Source organism: Elephas maximus, chromosome 9 (assembly GCF_024166365.1).
Source record: "Elephas maximus indicus isolate mEleMax1 chromosome 9, mEleMax1 primary haplotype, whole genome shotgun sequence".
In the NCBI taxonomy this organism is placed as follows: Eukaryota; Metazoa; Chordata; class Mammalia; order Proboscidea; family Elephantidae; genus Elephas; species Elephas maximus.
This window is the reverse complement of record NC_064827.1, coordinates 70532290-70551794: the sequence shown is the minus strand read 5'-3', so window position 1 is coordinate 70551794 and position 19505 is coordinate 70532290. Positions and strand designations below refer to the sequence as shown.

The 19505-nt window shown below is 36.8% G+C and overlaps 1 protein-coding gene and 1 non-coding gene across 2 annotated transcripts in view; one reads left to right on the top strand and one right to left on the bottom strand.

The window, feature by feature from the left end:
- MEGF9 (multiple EGF like domains 9) overlaps positions 1-19505 on the top strand; it is a 137364-nt gene that overhangs the window by 93191 nt on the left and 24668 nt on the right. The window contains exons 3-4 of the mRNA XM_049895495.1: positions 5710-5849; positions 19052-19195. Coding sequence (XP_049751452.1) covers positions 5710-5849; positions 19052-19195 — 284 coding nt within the window. The remainder of the gene's footprint in view (positions 1-5709; positions 5850-19051; positions 19196-19505) is intronic.
- LOC126083465 (U6 spliceosomal RNA) lies at positions 1983-2089 on the bottom strand. The gene has a single exon (XR_007518811.1). It is a non-coding gene; the product is annotated as a U6 spliceosomal RNA (small nuclear RNA).

Sequence of the window (19505 nt, the reverse complement as noted above, 5' to 3'; positions counted from 1 at the left end):
GGTACAAAAGCATGTTCTACATCAGGGTCCAGCTGGCTTTGGTCCTACCTAATGTAGGATTTTGCAGATCCTTTCCCTTGTCAATTTTTTAATTTTCTTCCCAAAACATGTTTCATAATGTTCGTAATGTGCTCTTTTTTCCTAGTCACACTTTTGCTCCAAGCTAGTAATTACCCCGTAAATTTTTGTCATCTTTCTAGGTTTGTCAATAGAATTTTAAAAGTGAATAACTTAAGAGTGTTCCCTGTCTTTGTCTCCTAGGGATTTGCCTTACATCTCTCAGAAAAGAAAACTTTATATCTGGGATCATTGTCATCATATTCATAGTTGTTTTCATTTTTGAGTATGATTATGTGCTTGCCACTATGTTAAGTACCCTGTGTATGCAATCTTTAATTCTCACGATAACCTTACAAATGTTGGTATAATTGTCTTCCTTTTACATATGAGAATACCAAAGCTAAGAAAATAATAAGTGCTTTATCTCAGCTAGTCACTAGAAGAGCTGTAATATGAACCAAGGTCTGTGTGTCTCCACAGGCTATGTTTTTTTCCACATACCCTGTGATACCTCCCTTCCTGTATTCTATCCTTCTCTCCCTAATCAATGTGATTATAAAGTAATGGAAATTCTGAAGATTCTCCATCCACTTGTCCTAAACAGAACAGAAGCTTTGAAAAGATATTTGTGTGACATAAATATGTACCAAATCTTGAGATCATATGTTATTGAATTTCCTTTTGAAAATTATTAACTATTCATGTTGAAAAGTATATTATTTGTTTATATAGATTTTAAGAGATAATTTTTAAAGTGTTAAAACTTTGTAATAGTTTTTCACATCTAGGAGTATGATAAATTTTATAACCAAGCACTGACACCATAAGAACATCTGAGACTCCCATTGGGATGATTTAAGAAATGTGAGTATATACTTAGATATACTTACTTCAGCTTAGTTACACAATGCTTATGCTTCCTTTGTGAATAATTCTATATTCTCTCTGATATAATTCTCTGTACTATATTAGTACTTACTAGTAGTGACTCATGTGTATAAGTGACGCCAGATGAACAGATTTTATCTTCAGTTCTTTGTTAGGCGATCTCAATAATATTAATTTCTGATTCCCACTCAAAATCCAGTTCTGTACTCTTATTCTCCATACATAAAGCTGTGGGTCTTTGTTTCTCTTATTTCAAACCTATGGATTTTTTTTATAAGCACAAATGGTGTGTTAATAGAACTTTTTGTTTATTTGTTTCATTGCATTTATGTCACTGACCTTTGATTCAAAAAGCATTTGACAGTCTTTAACAGACGGAGACCCTGAAAGGGGGTGTTGTAAAGTCTTTATTTTATAAAAGAAGTCACACAGGCAAAGCTTTATGTTTGCTAAGTGGTTTAATTCTAGTGCATGGAGAACTTGGCTGTGGGCCACAGGTAACATGGTAGAAAAGCACCGCTACTGCAGCCTCACAACCAGACTTCCCTGCTACATTCCATTTTTTTTTTTTTTAAATAAGAGAGAGAAAAACACATCCTTTCCTGTTATTTTAAAATCTACCCAGGAAAAAGTAAAGTGTGGTATCTACACTAGTCAGCAACTTTATCATGACCTGTAAAGCCACTCATGGATTTTTTTAAATCAGCAATTAGGGAACAGCTTCTTCAGGGAGAAAGATGCCTGCTTAAATAAGTATTTGAGTGCCCAGGGCAGAATATGAAAGGAAAGCCCATTTCAGGAATAGCGTCTACTTTGGGAACACTGGCTATATTATACTTATGAGATATTATTAAGTGATTATTTATTCTAAGGTAATACTTTTGTAGTTGGTGGGTTAGGCAAATATCCTTAAAAGTAACTAAGTTTATCCTTTTGTACATCAAATACTCTAATATTTTTAAAGGAATGAGGAACAAGCATATTTTGCATTTTAAAAAATTTTTATTGTGCTTTCAGTGAAAGTTTATAAATCAAAAAATATGGAAAGCTTCACGAATTGGTGTGTCATCCTTGGATAGGGGCCATGCTAATTTTCTCTGTATCGTTCCAATTTTAGTATATGTGCTGCCGAAGTGAGCATAGGAGCAAGCGCATTTTGATTGACGTTTTAAAAACCTTTGAAATTGGCTAATAAAGTGTTGTTAGCCATTTTTTGAAGGTATATTATATCATTTGTAATCTTCAGGTAGTATAGAGAGACTTAAATTGACTTAAATTGACTTAAATTAGTTTCTTCTTGTTAACTCATAAGATATTTCTGAACTTCATATTTGATCAACACAGATTTGCTTTGCTAGGTCTTTAAGTACCTCAGAGTATTCTTGTATAAGACTGTTTTGTTTTGTTGGTCTTACTTTAATTTTGCAAAGTTACTTAAGAGACATCTGCCTGATAGAGTTATCTTGAAGATTAGAGAAAAGATATATTTATTAATATAGACCCTCAATAAATGGTGGCTTATTGTTTTTATTATTATTATACTATTATTATTCCTGCTTTCAAATGACTGCATTTTACATTTTCTGTAAAATTACTTGTTACCCAAGAAATTAACCCAGCATACTAAGAAGTTTCAAGATAGAAGTCTAGAGCTTGATAGGCGATTTCTTAGGATACAAGGCTTTGGGATATGGTAAGTATATATTATTTACACATGCCCTGCTCTCTTTCCCTCGGATGTTGGAGAGAACAGGATAAGTGGGAGAGAAAAATAAAGTTCAACTCTAGTTGCTTGAAATAACTATATAAGGATAAAGGGCAAAGTCTCATTATTTAGCTCAGAGGGTGCCAGTAAACAGAAAGGCATACCTCAAATAATCAGAAAAAAAATTCTTATATGTTTGCCTACTACAAGTAGAACACACATGGTTGAAAGTTGCTTTACTTCCATTCTGCAAAATTCAATCTAGAGTTCTGTTAACTCTCAAATTTAGAACAAGACTTCTATTTTTATTACAGAACGAGGAGCATGGGCAATAGTAAGGGATTACTTTAATTGGTATACATAAGAGCAGTGTAAGTATTAGGAATTTTAGCTTGGGCTCCTGAACTAAAATTAACATCCCTATAGGGACTTGCTAGGAGCTGAATCTCTAAAAAAAAATTAAATCAAAAGGCAATTCTACCTTGAATTGTCTCCTGTCCAATATAACTGGTACCAAAATCTACTCAGATAAAGTCTAAAATATTGGGGTCTAGAATGAACATATAATTCTGGAAACAAAAGAAAGTATTTTAGATGTTCTAAGTACTCTACGAACCTGTACATGAATCAAGAGGCAGTCGTTGGAACAGAGCAAGGGGATACTGTGTGGTTTAAAGTCAGGAAAGGTGTGTGTCAGGGTTGTATCCTTTCACCATACTTATTCAATCTGTATGCTTAGCAAACAATTCAAGAAACTGGACTATAGAAGAAGAAAGGGGCATCAGGATTGGAGGAAGACTCATTAACAACCTATGTTTTGCACATGACACAACCTTGCTTGCTGAAAGTGAAGAAGGCTTGAAGCACTTAACTGATGAAGATCAAAGACCACTGTCCTCAGTATGGATTACACCTCAACAAAAAGAAAACAAAACTCCTCACAACTGGACCGATAACCAACATCATGAAGTTATCAAGGATTTCATTTTACTTGGATCCACAGTCAAGACCCATGGAAGCAGTAGTCAGTAAATCAAAAGATGCATTGCATTGGGCAAGTCTGCTACAGAAGACCTCTTTCAAGTGTTAAAAAGCAAAGATGTCACTTTGAAAACTAAGGTGCGCCTGACTAAAGTCATGGTGTTTTCAGTTGCCTCATATGCATGTAAAAGCAGGACAGTGAATAAGGAAGACTGAAGAAGAATTGATGCCTTTGAATTGTGGCACTGGAGAAGAATATTGAATATACCACAGACTGCCAAAAGAACGAACAAATCTGTCTTGGAAGAAGTACAACCAGAATGCTCCTAAAAGCAAGGATGGCAAGACTATGTCTCACGTACTTTGGACAAGTTATCAGGAGGGATCAATCCCTGGAGAAGGACATCATGCTTGGTAAAGTAGAGGGTCAGTGAAAAAGAGGAAGACCCTCAATGAAATGGATTGACACAGTGGCAGCAACAATGAGTTCAAGCATAACAATTGTGAGGGTGGTGCAGGCCTGGTAATGTTTCATTCTGTTGTACGTAGGGTTGCTATGAGTCAGAACTGACTTGACGGCACCTGGCAACAACAACAAGTACTCTAGTAATTAGTGTTGCCTTTCATCTTTCTCTTTCCCTCTCGGTGCTTAACTCTTAAATTCAGTTTCTGTATTTATTGAGCATTTATTAAATGCTTACAATGAACCAGGAATTATACTAGTATCTGAGGATACCAAGATGGCTAAAATATAGTGCCTGGACTCAGAAAACGTACTAGCTGGTGTATGACATGGGCACAGATAATTATATTACGCTATCTTTTTTTTTTTTTTTATCCCTAGGCTTGTACTATATCTTAAGAATAATAAGAAATTTGTATGAGAAACTAACTTGAGCTGTAAACTTTCACCTAAAGCACACACACAAAAAAAATAATAAAACTGCACAATATGGCCTTTGCCTCAAGTCTTTTATAGTTTAAGTAGAGAAATAAGACTTACAGAAATGAAAGAATATAGAACAGACTATAATTAAGATTAAAATGTATAGTATAGAAAACATGATGTCAGCAAGCCAAAAGATCACTGTGTACCAGTTAGAGAAAGATTTCATGTAAAAAGCCTTGAAAGTGGGAAAATTTTTCCAAGGTGACAAGGAGGAAAGACATTCTAAGAGGAACGATTGCAGAAGTAACAGTACCAAGAGACATTTTGAAAGAAAATTTGACAGAAATTGGGGATATATTGGATGTGACTTGGTGATGATAAGAAAAGAGAGTAAAGAGAGGAATTGAAAATGTACCCAAGTGTCAAGTTCCAGTGATTGAGAGAGATAGTATCATTGATATAATGGGACTAACAGGCTAATAGGAAGAAATGGGATACTAATCAAAATTTTTCTTACTATGGATTTCTTCTTTTTAGGTTAACAATCTGGAATTTTTTTAGTATTTAATTCAGAAAGCAATAGAGGTCCCCATTACAGTCATATTTACTTAATTGTAAATTCTAACTGTATTACCAGAAATATGATTTTAATGCAAACTGGACACAAAGTAGAGAATTATAATAACTTTCCGGCATCTAAATGTATACTAGTTAACACATTCATTAAGATCTTGGTCTTCATATTCTTCAGGCAGAAGTTAGGTTGGGTGAAGCCTAGGTGGTGTTTCTTCTCTTCTCCATATTGGGCAAGGTGGAAGCCAATGAAACTGTGGAATGATCCAGGAATGAGAGGTATCAGCGGTGCCAGTTCTATGCCCTAGTGCTTGGTTAACAAAGATTTTTAAGCATTGGGGACTTATTTTCTCCATGACTCCTTTATCACTTTTCTTAAACTACCCAACTGCAGAGGATTAAGTTGTCACAAATTACTAGTATTAGTACCATGTTAACTGAATTTATATAGTTGTGTTGTTTTTCAACTTCCAGTTCAAAATAAATATTACTCTTAATATTTGTAGTAACTAGAGTCTAGTTGAAACTCTCTGCTACATTAAGATCATCCATGATGGAATGTTAGGCAATAAAAATTTCAGACTTTGTTCATCGTCTTTACTTTTATTTGCAGTTCTGGGAAATGCCAGTGTAAAGTGGGTGTCACCGGCTCTACGTGTAACCAATGCCAAGATGGATATTATGGCTTCAGTAAGAATGGCTGCTTACCCTGCCGATGCAGTAATCGTTCTGGCAGTTGTGATGCCCTCACAGGTACATATTTTCCTTAACTTTGTCACATAATTTGTCCATTGTTCTCTTTATTTTGAATTCCTTCAGAAATAGGTTGATTCTTCCCAAGTAGTTATTAAGGGTCTTCCTCTTCTAAGTAAGGTGTAATTGATCACAGCAAACCAAACTCCTATTACAACTTGAAAAAAATACATAAAGTTCAAAAATCATAATGTTAAAGGTTGGAGAACTATGGAAGAAATGAGAACTTGATGAACTAAAATTCTACCCAGGAAGAGTAGAACTCTTCTTTGGTGAACTGATGATCATCAGCCATTTTCCTCGTGGGGGATATTTGCTGATTCTGGGCACAGGCTAAGGAGCAGACTTGGCCCAAGCAGAGGAATTCTACTGGAGAAAAGATACAAGAAGATGCTAAGGCAGTTGTTTGGGGCTTTCCTGATGGATTGAAAACTAGAGGAGCCCCAAGCACAAGGCCAGTTTTACCACAGGACATTAGCTGACTGTGTATGAAGTGGGGGCTGTGCCAAAAAGGTAGAAAGAAATATTTTTCAATGTTGTGGTGTTTAGGAAACTAGATTCCTTTGGAGAGAAAGAAGGCCTTGTACAACATACAACTATCTCTTCCTCAAGACGTTACCAAATTCTAAAGGTGTGTATCATGGGACCTGAATTGCCAAAGGATAGTACTTAATCTCTTGCAGTCTTTCAGGGCTGAGGAGACACAGGCCTGGCAGGCTGTCAGTCAAAAGCCTGGGAGGGCCATGACCAAGAAATAGTGATAAACCAGAGATGTATTCCAACCTCAATCCAGCTCAGTCTCTGACTGGGTTGAGGTGATCCTCTTATTATATCTACCTAACAAAGGAAAGCCGGAGCCCTCCCTGGTTGTTTTGTACACCATGTCTGGCATAGAATCAAAAAGCACTAAAGAATACAAAGAGGCAGGAAAATGTGACCAATAATAAAGAGAAAAAAATTGAACAATGTGAGCAGACGCACAGATAATCCAAGTATTAGAGTTACCATACAAAGACTTTAAAATAACTAAAATTAGTATTTTAAGAAAATAGAGGAAAAATTAGATAAAATAGGTGAAAAGAGGAAAAATTTCAACAGAGAAGGAAAGTATAAAAAAGAATCAAATGGACATTCTAGAGCTCAAAATACAACATCTGAAATTAAGAACACATTGGATGGATTTAAAGCAGATTGTGCACCGTGGAAGACAAGATTAGTAAACTCAAAGACAGTTTAATTAAAAATATCCAAGCTGAAGCATCGAGAGAAAATATAATGGAAAGAATAGAGCAAGAAAGACATGTGGAATATAGCCAAAAGGTCTAATATACATGCAGTTGGAGTCTCAGAAAGTGAGGTAAGACAGATAGGGACAAAAGCAATATCTGAAGAGATAAATGGCCAAGAATTTTCCAAACTGATGAAAGATATCAAACCACAGATTCAGAAAGCTCAACAAACCCCAAGCGGTATAGAAACAAAGAAAACCACATCTAGGCAATCTTAGTCAAACCATTAAAAACTAAAGATGGCTAACTTTTCAGATCTTCAGTTCCCCTAAATAAAAGGATTATAGATTCCTCCTTGGAAATATATTTTTTTTCCTCAAAAAAAATATCAAGACACAGTAGTAGGACAAGTACAATGTTTTTATGAGAGCAGACTAACAGAATATTGGAAATTAAAAGTGCCCTGGAAAAATCTGTGTTGAAAGCTTATACAAGCTTCCCCTGCTATCTGAAAGAGTGTTCCTATGAAACCTTTCGTAAGCCAAAATGAAGAAGCAATTACCATTAATTTATACGGGAAAAAAATTTTTGAGCATTCCCAGACCCCAAACCTACCAAATCATACCAAATAACATGAAACTCTTACGAGCTCTCTTAGGCTTTTCTGATACCTTAGGACACATCTTGCTAATGGATGCCCACAATAAATCTAGATAAATCAGAGATACTCACAAACACGTTTCAAAGCTATGGCGGCTTGATACTTAGATGCTGAGTGTAGTTCCCGGGGAAGGAGCTTGGTAATGCCACTCCAGCTGCTCAGGGTGCACGCTGCTTCTTTAATGGCTGGCTGCAAAACAAACATTGAACATTATTTCTGCTTTTTGTCTTTTTTCATAGAAGTGAAAATCCTCTTTGGATTTCTTTCAGTTAGTGAAAACAGGTACTAACAGGTCTTTCGCAGAAGTGAAGTGGTGTAAAGTGAACTTTTGCAAAGCAGGAAATACCTGTACCTTATTCTAATTCCCTATGGTGAAAAAAATTAACTTAGAAGAAATTGTATTGTCATTATTATTATTTGATCTGCCTTCTTGCCAGTTTTATCTTATGCTATTCTTTTTCCTTACTGTCTGTGATCCAGTCATACTGGCTTCTATTTTAAAAATGAGCTATGTTCCCTTGTCTCTCTCATACATGATCCCTTCTGCCGAGAATGGTTCTTCTAATCCACCCCTACTCCAGCCCTTATCCCTTTGCCTTATTAAATCATGTTCTTTCTTCAGGCCTTCAATTAAAGGTCAGCCCTGGTGGTGCAGTGGTTAAGAGCTACAGCTACTAACCAAAGGTCGGCAGTTTGAATCCACCAGTCACTCCCTGGAAACTCTTCCGGGTAGTTCTACTCTATCCTATAAGGGTAGCTATGAGTTGAAATTGACTCGACAAAAAAAATTTTTTTTTTTCTTAGAAAGCATTCCCTGACGCCCATAACTAAATGGCAATTCTTCTATTACATACTCTCATATGCACTTGTATTTATTTTTATAACACTTATCACAATTTATAATTCTATGTTTATTTGTGTGATTATGAGTCATGAATGACTCACTCACTGCATTGTAAGTTCCATAAGGGCAGGAGCAGTATCAGTTTTGTTCACCACTGTATATGCAATCTCTAGCACAAAGCTTGAGAAATAGTGACAAACAAACAAAAAACCCGTTGCCGCCGAGTCCGTTTCGACTCATAGCAACCCTATAGGACAGAGTGAACTGCCCCCATACGGTTTCCAAGGAGCGCCTGGTGGATTCAAACTGCCGACCTTTTGGTTAGCAGCCGTAGCTCTTAACCACTATGCTACCAGGGTTTCCATTGAGAAATAGTAAGTTCTCACTAAATGATGAATAAATAAATGAGTGGAAAAGCACACAGAGGAAAAACTAGTTTCAATTTTGCCTAACAACAGGAATGCTTTATCACACTGAGTCAATTTAAGTTGCCCCATAGATCTTTGATAGTACCAGAAAGCAATCTATATTGCTGGTTCTCATTTTTAATTTTCATTGTAGCAATTAGACAACTTTCTTTAATGTCAAGTAAATCCTAGCCTGTCTGCTCTGGAGATTAATACTTTTAAAGCAAAAGAAATCCTTTTTCATGGTTATGACTTCTAAAAGCAGCTAGTAATGAATTAAGTGAATTACTATTGTTTCTCTGTTTAGAAATATAATATAATAAAAGTGGGATTTAACATGCAGAAAAGCAAATACTTGATTTAAAACTGAAAGCTTTTTATAAAATCAGTCTTTCCTTTTGTCTCCAATGTGAGTTTTCAACACCGCTGTGAGACGGTTGCCCTCTGGTGGCCACTTTCTATAATTTCACAGTCCTTTTTCTTTCTTTCTTTCTTTTTTTTTTTTTTGCCCTTGTAGGCTTTTTCTGGAAACCCTGGTGGCCTAGTGGCTAAGTGCTACGATTGCTAACCCAAGGGTTGGCAGTTCAAATCTGCCAGGTGCTCCTTGGAAACTCTATGGGGCAGTTCTACTCTGTCCTATAGGGTCACTATGAGTCGGAATCGACTCATCGGCACTGGCTTTTTTGGTTTTAGGCTTTTACTATATACCTTTGTGTTTTAGATTGAAGTAGGTTTTTAAAGTAATCTTTTTGTGGTAAAATATACAGGGAAAAATCCTTTTGGAAATCAATTTAGCAATATATATCAGAAGGCTTAAAAATACTTCTTTGATCTCATAATTCTGTTTCTGGGTGCAAACAGATAATGCACTTAACTGCAAACTGAGAGGCTGGAGGTTTGAATCTACCCAGAGACACCTCAGAAGACAGGCCTGGTGATCTACTTCTGAAAAATCAACCACTGAAAACCCTATGGAGCACAGTTTTACCCTGACACACATGGGGTTGCCAGGAGTACAATTTTTTTTTTTTTAATAATTTTTATTGTGCTTTAAGTGAAAGTTTACAAATCAAGTCAGTCTCTCACATAAAAACCCATATACACCTTGCTACACACTCCCAATTACTCTCCCCCTAATGAGACAGCCCACTCTCTCCCTCCACTCTCTCTTTTCATGTCCATTTCGCCAGCTTCTAACCCCCTCCACCCTCTCATCTCCCCTCCAGGCAGGAGATGCCAACATAGCCTCGTGTCCGCCTGATCCAAGAAGCTCACTCCTCACCAGCATCTGTCTCCAACCCATTGTCCTGTCCAAGCCATGTCTGAAGAGTTGGCTTCAGGAATGGTTCTGTCCTGGGCCAACAGAAGGTCTGGGGGCCATGACCACCAGGGTCCTTCTAGTCTCAGTCAGACCATTAAGTCTGGTCTTATGAGAATTTGGGGTCTGCATCCCACTGCTCTGTTGCTCCCTCAGGGATTCTCTGTTGTGTTCCCTGTCAGGGCAGTCATCGGTTGTAGCCAGGCACCATCTAGTTCTTCTGGTCTCAGGATGATGTAGTCTCTGGTTCATGTGGCCCTCTCTGTCTCTTGGGCTTGTAATCGCCTTGTGTCCTTGGTGTTCTTCATTCTCCTTTGATCCAGGTGGGTTGAGACCCATTCATGCATCTTAGATGGCTGCTTGCTAGCGTTTAAGACCCCAGACGCCACTCTTCAAAGTGGGATGCAGAATGTTTTCTTAATAGATTTTATCATGCCAGTTGACTTAGATGTCCCCTGAAACCATGGTCCCCAGACCCCTGCCCCTGCTATGCTGGCCTTTGAAGCATTCAGTTTATTCAGGAAACTTCTTTGCTTTTGGTTTAGTCCAATTGTGCTGACCTCCCCTGTATTGTGTGCTGTCTTTCCGTTCACCTAAAGTAGTTCTTATTTACTATCTAATTAGTGAATGCCCCTCTTCCACCCTCCCTCCCTCCCCCCTCTCGTAACCACAAAAGAATGTTTTCTTCTCAGTTTAAACTATTTCTCGAGTTCTTATAATAGTGGTCTTATACAATATTTGTCCTTTTGCAACTGACTAATTTCACTCAGCATGATGCCTTCCAGGTTCCTCCATGTTATGAAATGTTTCACAGATTCGTCACTGTTCTTTATCGATGCGTTGTATTCCATTGTGTGAATATACCATAATTTATTTATCCATTCATCCGCTGATGGACACCTTGGTTGCTTCCATCCTTTTGCTATTGTAAAACAGTGCTGCAATAAACATGTTTGTGCATGTATCTGTTCATGTAAAGGCTCTTATTTCTCTAGGATATATTCCAGGGAGTGGGACTGCTGGATCATATGGTAGTTCTATTTTTAACTTTTTAAGGAAGCGCTAAATCAATTTCCAAAGTGGTTGTACCATTTTACATTTCCACCAGCAGTGTATAAGTGTTCCAATCTCCCCACAGCCTCTCCGACATTTATTATTTTGTGTTTTTCGGATTAATGCCAGCCTTGTTGGAGTGAGATGAAATCTAATTGTAGTTTAGATCTGCATTTCTCTAATGGCTAAGGATCGTGAACATTTCTTCATATATCTATTAGCTACCTGAACGTCTTCTTTAGTGAAGTATCTATTCATATCTTTTGCCCATTTTTTAATTGGGTTATTTGTCTTTTTGCCATTGAGTTTTTGCAGTATCATGTAGATTTTAGAGATCAGGCACTGATCAGAAATGTCATAGCTAAAACCTTTTTCCCAGTCTGTAGGTAGTCTTTTTACTCTTTTGGTGAAGTCTTTGGATGAGCATAGGTGTTTGATTTTTAGGAGCTCCCAGTTATCTAGTTTTTCTTCTACATTCTTTATAATGCTTTTTATACTGTTTATGCCATGTATTAGGGCTCCTAACGTTGTCCCTGTTTCTTCTCCCATGATGTTTATTATTTTAGATTTTATATTTAGGTCTTTGATCTGTTTTGAGTTAGTTTTTGTGCATGGAGTGAGGTATGGGTCTTGTTTCATTTTTTTGCAGATGAATATCTAGTTCTGCCAGCACCATTTGTTCAAAAGACTGTCTTTTCCTCATTTAACTTTTTTGGGGCCTTTGTCAAATATCACCTGCTCGTATGTGGATGGATTTAGGTCTGGATTCTCAATTCTGTTCCATTGGTCCATGTATCTGTTGTTGTACCAGTACCAGGTTGTTTTGACTGCTGTGGCGGTATAATAGGTTCTAAAATCAGGTAAAGTAAGGCCCAGGAGTCCAAACCGACTTCACAGCAACTGGTTATATGTATGCTGTTTTAACAGATTTACATTTCTCTTTTGATCTCCGCACCCAGGTATCCAACAGCCCATTTGATATCTTTACTCGAATGCCTTAACTGGTGTCACAAACCTAACACATCCCAAACAATTTTTTTATCCTATATCCCAAGCCTTCTTTCCCTCCATTGTTCTTAATTTGGTTACCCCAGCCCAGTTGCTCAGTCCAAAAGCCTAAGAGTCATAGTTGATTCTATTCTTTTTGTTACTGCAAATATCCCATCCATCAGGAGGTTTTATTACCCCTACCTTCAAAATACACCCTGGATCTAACCACTGTTTATGACTTTCTTTGCTGTCACCTTTGTTCAAGCCACCATCATCTCTCTGAATTACTTTGGCACCCTCTCATTTAATCTCTTTACCTCCTTTCTTGTCATTCCTGCCAGCCTCCCCCCACCCACCCACCACCACAGTCCACTCTCCACACAGCAACCAGAATGATCTTTTCAAAATGTAAAATGGGATCATGTTATTTCCGTGCTTATATCCTCCAAAGTCTTCCCATCACTCTTGGAATAAAATTTAAACTTTTTTTCCATGGCCTACATGATATTATATTTTTTGGCTCCTGCCTTTCTCTCTGACCTCATCTTCTGTTACTCCTTTGTCACTTAGGCCCAACCATACTGGCTCTTACTCAGTTTGATAGGTTAAACTTTGCTTTCAGTCTTACAAAGAGGATCAGGCATTTCCTCCTACAACAAAGTACATTTCTGTATTTCTGACAGGTTCATATTTAAAGTATGAAATGGCAAAATAATAAGGAAAAAGCTTTTTACAGGTGGCAATTTACATTTTCAAAGCATCCCAGAATTTGGTTGGAAAGGAACCCTGCGTTCTTTTCTTTGGTCAGGTATTTTCTTGGTTACTCCTACCAGATCTTAGAGGGGCATAGCCAAGGAACATGAGATCTTCAGAAAGCATTCATTTGTTTTTTGGCTTTGGTGGTCCACCCCTTTGGCCATCTTTCAGCAAATAGAATGTGAATTTTAAGGCAGTGTCATTCTAGGCAGAGCATAATGAACAAAGTTAAACTGCAGCTAATTTATATATATTGTTTATCATAAAAGGAGATCCCTGAATTTTATATTTTAAAGGGATCTTGCATCTCATCTAGTTCAGCTTTCTTAGTTTATAGATGGAGAAATTGAGGCATAGTGTTTCCCCCTTTGAAATACAGGTTCTGTTCCAATGACTTCAGCTTAAGTTGGTTCTGAAATAAGTTGAAAACCTCTTTTTTTTTTTAGTTTTCATTATTATTGCCTTTTATTAGTAGTATCTTTATAAATCTGATCTTTATTTGCCTATGTTGGCTGGAAACATTACATATAAACTTACAGCTTCAACATCTGCGCTCCTTGCTTCTTCAGTTATATGCATGTTATATAAGCCAAGCCACCAGCACCCCTCCCCATGGTTCTAAGTGTGGTTTGTGATACGTCGTAAATCAGGAACTACCCGTATCTACCTGTATTCACATTACTCTCCCGTTTTACAGATTAGAAAAGTGAAGTTCAGAGAAGCTATTTGCCTGAAGTCAAATAGCTGGTAAGAGGTGTAGCTGGGAATAGAGCTCAGATCTGGTATTAAATCCCATACCATTTTTCTTATGCTATTCTGACTCTCAGAAAGGAGTTGTAAATGGTCAGAAAAACAAATTCACATTATTTGTTTGTACTGTATGTGGATTTTAAAGGTTACGATCTTTATTTTTATTATAAAAAATATTCATTAGCTTTAAGTTTCTACATGAAATGTTTTGAGATTGCTTGAGTTCTTGAAATATTTTACATTATGTATGTGATATATTTTACAATGTGTTAATTTTGTAATCAGGGAAAAAAATCAAGATAATAAAAAATAAAAGCAGTACACATGCACTAGAGACAATTTGAAAATTTAAGGGGGAAAAACCACTAAAAGACCATTGTGCCTCACAACTATTATTAGGTTTTTGGTGTTTTATGTCCAATCTATCTTCTTAATACATCAGTCTTTTTTCTCTATAGCTTTGTTCGTGTGCATGCTATTTTTAAAGCAGTGTAAAAGCGATATGTTTTTAAAAACTGATGAGTTTTATGTGATTAGTTGACATATTATACTTGCATTCATTTTTTTATGGTGGCCAAGGTATACATAACAAAATATTTGCCATCTTCAATGTGTACAATTATTGACATTAATTACGTTTACATATTGTGTAGCTATCATCCATTTTTATTTTTGAGATAACGTGTTTACCAAGTGGGGTTATTTTTTTCTCATTGACTTCTCGTTGTATGGCATGGTATAAATAAATGTTGTTGTTGTTAGGTGCTGTTGAGTTGATTCTGACTCATAGCAACCCTGTGTACAACAGAACAAAACACTGCCTGGTCCTGCAGCCATCCTCACAATCATTGTTATGCTGGAGTCCATTGTTGCAGCCGCTGTGCCAATCCATCTCATTGAGGGTCTTTCTCTTTTTCACTGACCCTCTGCTTTACCAAGCATGTTGTCCTTCTCCAGGGACTGGTCCCTCCTGATAACGTGTCCAAAGTATGTGAGACATAGTCTTGCTATTCTTGCTTCTAAGGAACATTCTGGTTATACTTCTTCCAAGATACATTTGTTCGTTCTTTTGGCAGTCCGTGGTATAGTCAGTATTCTTCACAGAGACCACAATTCTGGAATGCCTATTCTTCACAATGTTCTTCATAATTTTGATGATTCACATAGTCAAATGCCTTTGCATAGTAAATAAAACACAGGTAGACATCTTTCTAGTATTCTCTGTTTTCAGCCAGGATCCACTGGGCATCAGCAGTGCTATCCCTTGTTCCACATCCTCTCCTGAATTCAGCTTGAATTTCTGGCAGCTCCATGTCCGTATACTGCTGCTGCTGCTTTTGAATGATCTTCAGCAAAATTTTACTTGAGTGTGATATTAATGATATTGCTCTATAATTTCCACATTCCATTGGATCACATTTCTTTGGAATAGGCATAAATATGGACGTCTTCCAGTCGGTTGGCCAGGTAGCTGTCTTCCGAATTTCTTGGCATAGACAAGTGAGCACTTTCAGCACTGTGTCTATTGAAACATCGTAATTGGTATTCCATCAGTTCCTGGAGTCCTTGTTTTTTGCCAATGCCTTCAGTGCGGCTTGGACTTCTTCCTTCAGTACCATTGGTTCTTGATCATATGCTACATCCTGAAATGGATGAATGTTGGCCAATTCTTCTTGGTAGAGTCACTCTGTGTATTCCTTCCATATTTTTTTGATGCTTCCTGTGTCGTTTAATATTTTCCCCATAGAATTCTTCGATATTGTAACATGGGGCTTTGATTTTTTTCTTCAGTTCTTTCAGCTTGAGAAATGCCAAGGATGTTCTCCCCTTTTGGGTTTATAACTGCAGGTCTTTGCACATGTCGTTATAATACTTTACTTTGTCTTCTCAAACCACGCTTTGAAATCTGTTCATCTGTTTTACTTAATCATTTCTTCCTTTTGCTTTAGCTACTGGAAGTTCAAGAGCAACTTTCAGAGTATTTTCTGACATCCATTTGGTCTTTTCTTTCTTTCCTGTCTTTTAATGACCTCTTGCTTTCTTCACGTATGATGTTCTTGATGTAATTTCACAACTTGTCTGGTCTTTGGTCATTAGTTGTCAATGCATCAAATCTATTCTTGAGTTGGTCTCTAAATTCAGGTGGGATGTACTGAAGGTTGTACTTTGGCTCTTGTGGACTTGTTCTAATTTTCTTCAGTTTCAGCTTGAACTTGCCTATGGGCAATTGATGGTCTGTTCCTCAGTTGGTACCTGGCCTTGTTATGACTCATGATATTGAGCATTTCCATCCTCTGTTCCACAGATGTAGTCGATTTGATTCCTGTGTATTCCATCTGGTGAGGTCCATGTGTGTAGCTGCCGCTTAAGTTGGTGAGAAAAGATATTTGCAATGAAGAAGCCATTAGTCTTGAAAAATTCAATCATGCAATCTCTGATCATTTCTATCACCAAGACCATATTTTCCAACTACTGACCCTTCTTTGTTTCTGACTTTTGCATTCCAATGACCAATAATTTTCAATGCATCCTGATTGAATGTTTGATCGATTTCAGACTGCAGAAGTTGGTAAAAATCTTCAATTTCTTCCTCTTTGGCCTTAGTGTTTGGTGCATAAATTTGAATAATAAATTTGAAGACCTGTTAACTGGTCTTCCTTGTAGGCATATGAATATTACTCTATCACTGACAGCATTGTACTTCAGGATAGATCTTGAAATGTTCTTTTTGACGATGAATCCAATGGCATTCCACTTCAAGTTGTCATTCCCAGCATAGTAGACCATGTGATTGTCTGATTCAAAATCTCCAGCACCAGTCCATTTCAACTCACTAATGTCTAGGATATTAATGTTTATGCGTTCCATTTCATTTTTGATAATTTACAATTTTCCTACACTCATACATTCCATGTTCCAATTATTAATGGATGTTTACAGCTGTTTCTTCTCATTTTGAGTCATGCCATAACAGCAAATGAAGGTCCCGAAAGCTTGACTTCACTGGTGTCATTAAGGTGAACTCTACTTTGAGAAGTCAGCTCTTTCCCAGTTGTATTTTCAGTGCTTTCCAACCTGAGAGGCTCGTCTTCTGGCACCATTTCTGACAGTGTTCTGCTGCTATTCATAAAGCTTTCACTGGGTAACTCTTTTCAGAAGTGGACTGGTGGGCCCTTCTTCCTGGTCTGCCTTAGCGTGGAAGCTCAGCTGAAACCTGTCCGCCATGGGTGACCCTGCTGGTATCTGAATACCAGTGGCATAGCTTCCAGCATCACAGCAACACACAAGCCCCCACAGCACCACAAACTGAGAAGTGTGTGGGGGCATAAATAAACAGTACTGAGAAATTCTGAAAAAAATTTAAAAACATTCCAATATAAATGGCTTAAGAGAGTGACATATATTATGGTAAGCACAAAAGCTTGGGATCTTATCTAAAATAGTAAAAATAGTAATAATAAAGCATGTGGGCCCAGTAGCATTATATGTGCCATCTTGAAGGTGCAATGTATTAAAATATGTGGATATTACCGTTTTTTAATAATGGTAGCAACATGGCCTTTCCTTCCCAAATTAGTCACAGGTGAAGAGCATATTTTTGGAATGTATCCTGCCCCAAACATCCATATTCTGATACGGAACTGTTAGCTTTTTTGAGATATTTTTATATTAAAGCTTAGCACTTTATCAGAATTTCTTTTCTTAAAAAATATTTCCATTGAACATGTTTAGTAGGGGGAGAGCGAGTAGACAGATTTTACACATAATGCAGGAGTTGACTTTTTCCAATCTGCAGAGCACTTTGGCATTTGAGATTATTTTATTATCACTACCAAAATCTAAATTTCCTAGTCTGTATTTTCCAAATATTTTTATTATCTCAAAGATACATAGTTAAAGAGGGATGAGCATCTAAGAAGGTCTGGAAAGAAGCCAGACCCGAGTGTCTGTGACTCTGCGTGTGCTACTTGGTTACGTGTGCGGCAAACATCAGCAATATCAGGCCTTGAAAAATTGCATGAATAAAAGTGGTGATAGTTACCTGAAAGTTTGATTTAATTCAAAGCTAAATATTCACATAATAAAGTTTTTGATGGTGTCTTTCCTGTTAAGTTCATGAAATTTTGGGGGAATTCTACTGTAATCTGTTAAGAATTGAGATTTGGCATGTATGTTAGTAACATTTGCTCTTTTTGGATTTTCAAGTCTTGCTGCAGTTGTCAGACCATTTTATTTCTCAGCCTCATTTTCTCTTCTCTTTTTTGTAAGGATTTCACTAGTAAGAAAAAGAAATCAAATTACAAAACTGTTTATAAATAGTTTTATCATTGAACTGTATTTATCTTATCATGGAAAATTTCTTCATCTTCCTGGGTTTCTATGTAGAGAGTTTACTCTCTTATTTCTGTGATAGTAGTTCTAGGTGTCCCTTTGAATCTCTGTGGCCCCTTAAAGAAGCAATGTAAATGACACTGGACATTGTCATTCCCTGCTTTCACATGTCATGCTGCTTCGCTACCTGTAGAGCATCCTTTCTAACTTAGAAATAGAGTACCAAAGGAGTATTATTACAAAATATATAACTTTGCTTGCCTCCTTCCTTTTAGTTTTCTCAATTGTTTCATTTTTATTTGGAATTTTTAAATATAAAAGCAAATGAAGAATAATATAACAAACTCCATGTACCCACACTCAGAATTAATAAATATTAACATTATTGTACTTTGCTTTGTATTTATACGTGTGCGAATAGTTATATATTTGAAATAGAACATTTCAAATGAAGTTGGGATCCTCTTTGTTTTCCTCCCTAGCCCTATTTTTCTCTCTCCCTCCACAGAGGTAAGCAGAGCATAAAATTTGCCTATACCCTCTCAGTGTACATTTAAATTTTTACTGCACATATGTGTATTCATATGCTTAGTGTGTTGTGTATCTGTATACTTAGTATTGCTTGGTGTGGTTTTGCATAACTGTTGTCCTTCTGTATGTATCATTCTGCAATTTGCCTTTTCCAACCAATGTTTTTAAGGTTTATACATGTTTAGACATATAGGTCTAGTTCAGCTATTTAACTAGAATATCCTATCACTTTTCCTGGCTAACTCTTTTTGCTATAGGCATGGTTTTTGAAAATTACTATACTTTCAGAGTTCATCTTTAACTTTTTAAATATATATATTTTTTCTTTTAGGTGCTTGTTTAAGCTGCCAGGGAAATAGCAAAGGGGATCACTGTGAAGAATGCAAAGAAGGGTTTTATCAGAGACCTGATGCCACTAAAGAATGTCTTCGCTGCCCTTGTTCAGCAGTGACATCTACAGGCAATTGCATCATAGGTAAGGCCTTTCTCTGAATCTTCATTTTAGGGAAAAAATAGTGAATCAGTTATCAATAGGCGTAAATGGCTTTGATGAATCAAGTTTTGGATGTTGTAAGTGAAAGGGAGTTATAAAAACAGCAAAGAAACCTCAATAAAGGTAAAAAAAAGAAAAAACAGCAAAGATTTGCCTTATAATCAAAGCAAATAAATATGTGAAATGAGACTTAAAATTTCTAAAAAGCAGCATAATGAGTTAATACAGGATCTTCAAGATAAGGAAAATGGGAAGCTTCTGATCCAGACATAAATTGCTCACCTATTTAATG